The sequence below is a fragment of the Orycteropus afer genome, unplaced genomic scaffold (assembly GCF_000298275.1).
Source record: "Orycteropus afer afer isolate SDZICR_OR568_19922 unplaced genomic scaffold, OryAfe1.0 scaffold00025, whole genome shotgun sequence".
Lineage (NCBI taxonomy): Eukaryota > Metazoa > Chordata > Mammalia > Tubulidentata > Orycteropodidae > Orycteropus > Orycteropus afer.
The window spans coordinates 6788776-6799111 of NW_006921612.1; the positions used below are offsets into that span (position 1 = coordinate 6788776).

The 10336-nt window shown below is 37.3% G+C and overlaps 1 protein-coding gene across 1 annotated transcript in view; it reads right to left on the reverse strand.

Moving 5' to 3' along the window:
* The window catches only part of TAF1B (TATA-box binding protein associated factor, RNA polymerase I subunit B), a 119016-nt gene that overhangs the window by 98536 nt on the left and 10144 nt on the right, over positions 1-10336 (reverse strand). Inside the window, exons 3-4 of the mRNA XM_007935106.2 lie at positions 3467-3554; positions 644-741 (exon numbers count right to left, since the gene is read on the reverse strand). Of these exons, the coding sequence (XP_007933297.1) occupies positions 644-741; positions 3467-3554 (186 nt within the window). The remainder of the gene's footprint in view (positions 1-643; positions 742-3466; positions 3555-10336) is intronic.

Consider the following 10336-nt stretch of genomic DNA (forward strand, 5'->3'; position numbering starts at 1 on the left):
TGGAGGGTCGAGGCAAGAGGGGGAGGCCTTCAACGAGATGGATTGATAAGGTGGCTGCAATGATGGGCTCAAGTATAGCAAGGATTGTGGGGCTGGCACAGGATCGGGCAGTGTTTCGTTCTGCTGTGCATGGGGTCGCTATGAGTCAGAAACGACTTGACTGGCACCTAACAACAACAACAAAGGAAGAATTGTACTGTTTCCCACAGTGATGGTACCATTTTACAATCCCACCAGCAGTGAATGAGGCTTTTTACAACCTCACCAGCATTTGTTGTTTTCTGTTTTTTTTGAACTGTGCTATTAATGCTGGGATGGGATGGTATCTTCTTGTTTTGATATGCATCTCTCTAATGGCTAATGATTGCAAGCATTTCTGCATGTGTTTGTTAGCCCCCTGAATAGTCTTCTCTGTGAAGGATCTGTTCATGTCCTCTGTCAATTTGATTTACATCCTATAGAACACACTTTGGGAATTGGCAATCTAGTAAATAGATTAAAAGAAAACCATCAGAAAATGATTCTTTCAGTAGCTCTAGTGTTATCAGTGATAATCTTACTTCTCTCCTTAGTTTCCCTCTAAATCTTACTGTTCTTCATATAAGAAAATGTTAAACTAACATCTAGACACAAATGGACTTACCTTTAACTCTGGGCCTACACCAAGGGTCTTCAAGGCTTCTGCTTGTTGATAAAGTATGTACTGAAAACCTTCACACACATACCAATCCCAGCCTTTCTCTAAAGGAAAGAACATATTTTGGGCATTATTGCACTAATTTTCTAGCTGTAATGCTACTATGTAATTACAATTTGTGTTTTATAAATCAAAACTTATATTTTTTTGTACCCCTGAATAGGATTTCCATTCTTACATTCTCTTATTTCCAATCTGGCAAACTTGTACACACGTCAAAGCTAAGGATCATTTCTAAAATAATTAATCACATTTTAAATGTTTTTAATTATCTACAATTTTTCTGAAATGTTAAAAAGGCAAAAAAATGAATTCACTTTTTAAAAAAACTGAAGTAATTTTTTAAATATATAGTTTAGTGAATCAATGCCCAGCAGAATCCTAAATTAAGTACACATCATTGCTTCTACCATTCTTCTATTTGAACTCACAAAAGGAATAATGAATATCTTGTGAATGAATGAGCAAAATTCAAAATGTGGTGATGGTCCAGGAGCACAGGAAAGGACAATAGGAACATTTAAAGAAAATAAACTATTCAACGGCATTCTGCTTTTCTGGAAATGGTTATATGTGGGAGAAACTGAAAGCAAAGAAACTTATACTGATCTCTGTCTAGGTATCAGGTGTTTGTACAAGGTATTTTAAGCAGGTTATTTTCTTCAATCCATCCTCAAAACAACCTTAAGGGATTGTGAAGCAATCTGCCACTAATAGAGATATATGTTTAAATATAACCACCAATTAAATAAAAAGCTAAAATCTGGTAAGACTCATGTTTCACTCCTCACTCCTGGACAAGTACTACAAGTCTTTGAAAAGTATGTTATCAGCCCTTCTTTACACATAACTTCTAAAGGTTGTTAACCTATGACTCTAAGATTTTCTCTCCCTTTCAGAACGCCATAGGACTCCTACACCTCTTCCTTGCCTGAATGTCATAAGATCTCCTCATCCCTATGGTCTAGCCCAATTCCTGGAAAGGCTCTTAAGCCAGCTGCTGTCAATGATTCTAACTCATGGCAACCTCATGTGTGTCTGAGTAGAACTCTGTTCCATAAGGTTTTCAGTGCCTGATTTTTCAGAAACAGATTGCCAGGCTTTTCTTCTGAGATGCCTCCCACTGCACTGGAACCAACCTTTCAGTTAGGATCCAAGTGTGTTAACCATTTGTACTACCCCAGGACTATGAAAAGGATCTTAGACTGCATATAAAAATAAAATAAAAAGCATGTAATTCTGATGTATTTACTTGGGAGATGAAGGAATTAAAGCTTTACAAGCAATATACATGTGTACTCGTCTTCCTGCACTGGTCTTAGAAACCGATAATCTTATTTTAAATTCTGAGTTTGTGTTCCTATTGTACATAACAAAAGGTACTATTATGCTCCTTTTACAGATGAAGAAAAGGACAGAGAGGTTGAACATAAGACATATGACATCTAATTTGAAGTGTATGATATTCCTTCAGCAATTTAAACTACACATGTTAACTATTTAGATAGGTCAAGCCTGAATTAATCAAGTTTTCCCCTAATAAAAATAGTCACTATTAAAGGTTAAACAGGAACACAAGATTAATATTTAGGAATTCTTCTGCTATTTTTCTAAGAATGTCAATGTATTAATGCACATTTTTTATATATATATATATATATATATATATATATATATATAAACCAAATTCACTGCCATTGAGTCATTCCCGACTCATAGCGACACATCCTTGGGTTTCCAATGCAGTATTTCTACAAAAATAGACTGCCCAATCTTTCTTCCAAGGAGTGGCTGGTGGGTTTAAACTGCCAGCCTTCTGGTTAGCAGTCAAATGCCTTATGCACTATGCCACCAGAGCTCCTTCATATACATATACATACACACGTATATATATTTATACACACACACACAGACACACACACACACACATATACACTAAACTCGCTAACTCACTGCCGTTGAGTCGGATCTGACTCATAGTGACCCCTCCTTGGGTTTCTGAGGCGGTATCACTACAGAAGTAGATTGCCCAACCTTCCTGCTGAGGAGTGGCTGGTGGGTTTGAACCGCCAGCCTGTGTGTGCGTGTATGCTACCTTATGTAGAAGAACGCATCATTATCATTCTTGGTTTCAAACTTGAGAATCTAGTTGTAGGTAATGTTATAATTTTACTTCAGATTCTTCCCAAGAATGGTTAATTATATGTACTCACTGGATTAATGAAATGGATTACCTCTTAAAGCACACCCATGCTGAGGCTATTTTAAGGGAAAACAATTTTCCCTCTTATATAAAGGTGTGTCCAAAGTTCACATAAGAATCGCAGTTCTAAGAGTTGAATATCATGTTTAGCTTGCTTAACTTGACAATACTATAGCTGAAGCATTACAGAAAGTAAGCATTTTTCTTTAAAAGCACAGAAAATTATATTCATTATAGATAGCATGAACAGAACATACATTAATAGATACAGAAGAACATATGTTCTTCTTGCTATTATTACTTTTTGCATAATAGTTGCTCCACTGGAATTGCAACTTACTGACAATAAGCAGGATTAAAAAAAGGGTAGGGTAACCCTAACCTTACCCATCAACAGTTACCCACATTAATTCTATTTTGGATTATTTGCTAAAAAATCTGGCATCTTCTTTAGAATCTATTTAAAATTCCTTCTAGGTCCCCAAATTGTGAAGGTGAAAGAAAACTAAAGAGGTGCCAAAACATGATTAAAAAAAATACTAAGCACATAGGAAGAAAAAGCGTACCAAGTTTTCTTTTTCTTTTAAGTCCCCGATTGATGGCTTGTATCTTGGTATTAGGAATAGCCCCAGTGTTTATAACTTCCTTAGATCTCTGCAGGAAACAGAAACAGACAATTAAAAAGACAGCTTTCAAACACAAAGGCACAAATATTGCCTGATCTCACTTTTATAAAAAGACAAAAATAGAAATACATGCAAAAACCAATGTCATTGGTGATTACCAGGGATAAGGCAGGGGGAAATCACCATTTAGAAAGTAGACACTTGTTATTTATGGTGATGGGAAAGGTAACACTGAATGTGGGTGAAATGCACACAGCATGACCCAAGGTAAATGACAACATTAAGAAGTACGCAGGAAAAAAATGACGTTTATAGTAAATACTATGACATCTATAATTATTCAGCAACAGCAACCAAAAAAACTTTATGTGGTAACATATGTATATATGTATACAGGTATGTACATGTGTGTGCCTCCTCAGAAGGAAGGTTGGGAAATCTACTTCCGTAGTAATAATGCCTTGGAAACCCAAGAAGGGGTCGCTATGAGTCAAGCACACAATAACAATAATGTATGTATATGCATATATACATGTATATCTATATATAATAAAGCTCATTGAAGGCACAGTTACGGATACTTCTTAGGCATAACCAAACACTTTGTGGGATTGCCTTTCTAGGTTAGATGCCTTAAGACCATAGTCTTGGGGGACAATTCACTCAGTTGGCCTAATACATAGTTCATAAAGTTTCTGCTCTACATTCTAGTTTGGTGAGCAGTGTCTGGGGTATTCAAAGCCTGTGAGTGGCCATCTAAGACACAACTACTAGCCTCTTCTCATCTGGAACAAAAGAGGAAGAAGGAAACCAAGAACTCAGAGAAAAAAACAGTCTATAGGACCAATAGTCTACACAAACCACAGCTTCATCTACCCTGAGACCAGAAGAACTAGATGGTGACAGGCTACTATTAAATACTGTTTTGATCATGGCCACAATAGATGAATCTGACAGAAAGGGAGAAGATGTGGTATAGAATTCAAATTCTTAAAAAGTCCAGACTTACTGTACTGGTTAAAACTACAGGACTTCCTGGAACTATCACTGAAGATACTCCATAAATCTTGAAACAAACTACCCTGAGGTCCTCTTTTAGCTAAATAACAGATTGGCTCATATAATAAAGACTATTATCCATGAATACTGCATACTGTTTAATAAATTATCTTTATAAGACCAAATGGTCAACATTAAAGCAAAGATTAGAGGGTAAGGGGACAAGTAAACCACATTACTGGAAAAGAAACATCCAAAATGGAATTAATGAGCATACTGAGATATTATAAAAATGTTACCAATGCCACTAAACAATTTGTATAATAACTGTTAAATGGGAATATAGTTTGTTGTATAAACTTTCAAAAAAACACAATAAATTATCATTTTTTTTAAAAAAGGATAGCTTTACTGCCTCATAAAGATAATTTTCAAGTATGCTCTGAGAAGTATAATGAACCAAATGGTGAATGCTAAGACCAATGGTGGGAACATTTTGGGAAAATGAATAATAATAATTAAAAAGTTGCCTTTTCATTCAAAATTCTCAGTACCTGAAACAGTACCTAAGTAAATGTCTGTTCATGAATATACACTTCACCAAGAAGGATATTCAAGACAACAAACATATGAAGAAATGCTCACGATCATTAGCCATTAGAGAGATGCAAATCAAAACAACAATGAGATACCATCTTGCCCCTGCACTAGTAGCAAAGTTCAACAATACAGAGAATAACAAATGCTAGTGAGGAAGTGGAGATATTGGGACTTTCATACACTGCCGGTGGGACTGTAAAATGGTATGACCACTGTGGAAAGCAGTATGGTGATTCCTTAAAAAGTTGGAATTAGAAATACCATTTGACCCAGCCATTCCATTACTAGGTACGTACCCTAAAGAAGTGAGAGCCATGACAAGAACAGATGGAAACAATCTATGTGTCCATCAACTGAGGAATGCATAAACAAACTATGGTACATACACACAATGGAATACTATGCAACCCTAAATAATAACCTAGAATCTGCAAAACGCCGCATAATGTGAATGAACTTGGCAGATATTATGCTGAGTGAAATAAGTCAGTCACAGAAGGACAAATATTGTATTAGTCCGTTATTGTAAAAGTCAAGGAAAGATTTATCTATGAAAGAAAATTTTCTTTGCTGGTTACCAGGGGTGGAAGGGGAAGGTAGGGAACACTGTTAGATAGGTAGAGATAAGTATTGATTTGGGTGAAGAGAAGGGCAATGTACCAAATGTGAGTGATCAACATGGCATCGAGGAAGAGGAAGATATAGAGAGGTACATCAGAGGTACAGACAACAAAGATGAACCCTTTTGCACATACAGTACTGCGTTGTCTGTGAAGGCAAATATGGGTATACGGGTGGATAGATGGGTGGACAGGCTGAACTACTATCAAGTGGGGAGTGTACTCAAGACTATGTATAGGGTTGGCAGACAATGATCCTATAAGTGTATGTATGATCAGAATTCCCAGGTGTATAGTAGAGCTGACAAGGGACAAGATTGTAGTCACTTCTTGGTCACAGCCAGCTAGCCAGAGGGACCAAGTAGTTGAACCTGTGGGCTCAGGACCATAGTCACAGGGGACATCAAGCTCAACTGGCATAACATATTACAGAAAACATTGTTCCACCTCTTACTTTGGCGAGTAGCTGGAATCTTAAAAGCTTGCAAGCAGCCATCTAGATACAATGATGGGTCTCTCCTCGTCAAGAGCAAAGAAGAAAGAAGAAAACCAAAGATTCATGGAAACAATTAGTCCTAACAACTGGTACACCATGTGATCTGCAGCCTATACGACTATGAGACCAGAAGAACTAGATGGTGCCTGGCTACCAATGTCAACCACTCAGAGGGGGATCTATGTAGGAGATCCTGGACAGAGAGGGAGAACAATGTGGAACAAAACTCAAAATCATTTGGAAAAAAAAGGGGGGACCAGGTTTGCTGGTATGATAGAGCCTGGTGGAACCACTGAGACTATGGCCCCTAGGTGCCCTTCAGGTCTGGAACTGAACCCACACCTGTGGCTTCCAGCCAAGTAAAAGACAGGCACAGGAGTTGAACATCTACCTGAGGTAAATACACTCCTTGGAGAGAACAATCATGGGAGAAAGAAGGGCTGTTTATGCACAGGGAGACAGCTCAGGGGGCAGGAGTCCATGGAGGGATGGACACAGGGAAGAGGTGACTGTCGGGAGGAAGTGGAAGGGGAGGTGTTGCATTGTGGTAAATTGTGGTCAATGTCATGACACAAAGTGTATGTGAACTGCTGTATGGAAAGTGAATTTGCTCTGTAAATTTTCACCCAAATCACAATAATAAATAAATAAATAAATAAAATATCTGTTAAATGAATATACTTTTATTTTGAATCACTTTTAACCTTGTCAAATTGAATCAAAAGTCAAACTCACTCATTTTTTCCTTCACCTAAAACACACTTTGGACATAAAATAATTTCTGTATTTATTATAACTGACAATGTGTAAGTTACATACAGATTAGTTCCATCTTTTGTTTGCTTAAAAAATACTCTAAAACAACTTTCATTTCTGAAATGATGAAAGCACTACTTTTTATTTTTAGTCAAACTTACAAAATTTTAAAATGACTAAATGATAAACACACTTCATATGAAAATCATTAATTTCAAGCGCCCTCAAGGGCACACATTTAAGATACAGACTCACAACCAAAAATAAAATTATTAAGCTTTAATGCTGGAAGAAAAGTAAACATTTTTAACCAACAGGGAACATTTATATACTTTTAAAAATTAGAAATTTGGAATAAAATTTATTTTCTATTCTCATTAAGATTAAAATAAAACACATGTCTCTAACAATTGGATTTTTGGAATGCTGTCTCTCCAGTTCCAGAAACCATATTCAAAGCAAACCTGGTGTACTGCACTGGCCCCACTGAGAACATAAAGACACATCAGAATAAATACAAAAGCAGTTAATGCAACAAAGAAAGATAAAACTCATAAACTGTAGGTAGAAAATAAAGGCTTAAAATCTGTTCTAGACAAACTGAAACGGCAAAAAACCAGAAAAACTTAAACATTAAAAAATTGAACTATAATTAATTAAATTATTAAATGGTTTTATTTTGGAATATTTGCACTGTCAATAAAAATGTCTGAATAACACAAAAAATAATTATCAAAACATTTCCTTCCTTCTCCAAATACAGAAAAAAGAGAGACTAAAATTAAGCTGTTAAAACATGTGTCCAAGTTATTAGTGATCTTCACAATTCCCAAATTTTCTGTAATAAACATTATTGCTCTTATAATCATGTGGTTGTTGTTGGGTTATAGTGACCCTATGTACAACAGAACAAAACACTTCCTGGTCCTGTGTTATTATCACAATCTCTGCTATGTTTGAGCCCACCATTGCAGAAACTGTGTCAATTCATCTTGTTGAGGGTCTTTTTATTTTTCACTGACCCTCTACTTTACCAAGCATGAGTTCTTCTCCAGGGACTGGTCCGTCCTGATAACATGACCAAAGTGCAAAAGACAAAGTCTCATCATCCTCACTTCTAAGGAACATTCTGGCTTCACTTTATCTAAGGCCAAGTTGTTCGTTCTTCTGGAAGTCCATGGTATATTTCAATATTCTCTGTCAATATCACAATTCAAACACACAATTATTCTTCAGTCTTCCTTATTCATTATCCAGCTTTTGCATGCATACTGAAAATACTATGGTTTGGGTCAGGCACATATTATGTTGTTGTTGTTATTTTTTAACACTTTAAAGAGGACTTTTGCAGAAGATCTCCCCTATGCAATATATCATTTGATTTCTTGACTGTTGCTCCCATGGGCATTGACTGTGGATCCAAGTGAAAAGAAATCCCTGACAACTTCAATCTTTTCTCTTTTTATCATAATGTTGCTTACTGAACAAGTTGTGAAGATTTTTGTTCTCTTTATGTTGCAGTGCCACAGTGGTTAAAGCATGTGGCTGTTAACCCTGAAGTCTGCAGTTTCATGCCACTAGCCACTTCATGGGAGAAACATGAGGCAGTCTGCTTCTGTAAAAATTTACAGCTTTGGAAACCTTCTGTTCTATAGGGTCACTGTGAGTTGGAATTGATTAGATTTGTATCTTGGGTCTTTAGTGCTGCTATAACAGAAACGCCACAAATGGATGCCTTTAACAAAAATGAGTTTGTTGTTGTTGTTGTTGTTAGGTGCCATCGAGTCATCTCTGACTCATAACGAACCAATGCACAGCAGAACGAAACTCCAGTCCTGAGCCAGCTCCATGATTCTTGCTACACTTCAGCCCATCACCGCCGCCACTGTGTCAATCCACCTCATTGAGGGCCTTCCTCTATTTCTTTGACCCTCCACCTTACCAAGCATGACATCCTTCTCCAGTGAATGGTCTCTTCTGACAACATGACCAAAGTATGTGAGACAGAGTCTGGCCATTCTCACTTCCAAGGAGCATTCTGCCTGCACTTCCTCCAGGACAGACCTGTTAGTTTTTTTAGCAGTCCACAGTACTTTCAGCATTCTTCACTAACCCCACAGCTCAAAAGCATCAATTCTTCTTCTGTCTTCCTTATTCATTGTCCAACTCTCACATGCATATGAGGCGACTGAAAATACCGTGGCTTGCAAGGAGACATCTTTGCTCTTCAGCACTTGAAAGAGGTCCTTTGCAGCTGATTTGCTCAGTGCTATACATCTTCTGATGTCCTGACTGCTGCTTCCACTGGCGTCGATTGTAGAACCAAGTAATGTGAAGTCTTTGACAACTTCAATCTTTTCTCCATTTATTGTGACGCTGCTTATTAGTCCAGATGTGAGGATTTTTGTTTTCTTTATATTGACATGTAATCCATCCTGCAGACTGTAGTCTTCAATCTTCATCAGTAAGTACTTCAAGTCATCCTCACCTTCAGCAAGCAAAGTTGTGTTGTCAGAGTCTTGCAGGTTGTTAATGATTCTTCCTCCAATCCTGATGCCACATTTTTCTTCATATAGTCCAGCTTCTTGGATTACTTGCTTAGCATACAGATTGCATAAGTATGGTGAAAGGACACAACCTTCATGCACTCCCTTCTTGATTTTAAACCATGCAGTGTTCCCTTTGTCTGTTTGAACGACAACCTCCTGGTCTATGTACAGGTTCCTCATGAGTACAATGAAGTGTTCTGGAATTACCATTCTTCTCAATGTTATCCACAATTTGTTACGATCCACACAATCAAATGCTTTTGCATAGTCAATAAAACACAAGTAAACATCTTTCTGGTATTCTTTACTTTGAGCCAAGAGCCATCTGACATCAGCAATGATATTCCTCATTCCACATCCTCTTGTGAATTCAACCTGCACCTCTGGAAGTTTTCTGTCCATATACTGCTGCAACCATTTTTGAATTATCTTCACTAAGATTATACTTCCATGAGATATTAATGATATTGTTCGGTAACTTCCACATTCTGTGGGATCACCTTTCTTTGGAATGGGAACAAATATGGATCTTTTCCAGTCAGTTGGCCAGGTAGCTGTCTTCCAAATATCTTGGCATAACCGAGTAAGTGCCTCCAGCGGGGCATTCATTTGTTGAAACATCTCAATGGGTATTCCATCAATTCCCAGAGCCTTGTTCCTCGCCAATTCCCTCAGCACAGCTTCAACCTCTTCTCTCAAAACCATTGGTTCTTGAACATATGCCACCTCCTGAAATGGATAAAGATCAACCAGTTCTTTTTGGTACAGTGACTCTGTGTATTCCTTCCAT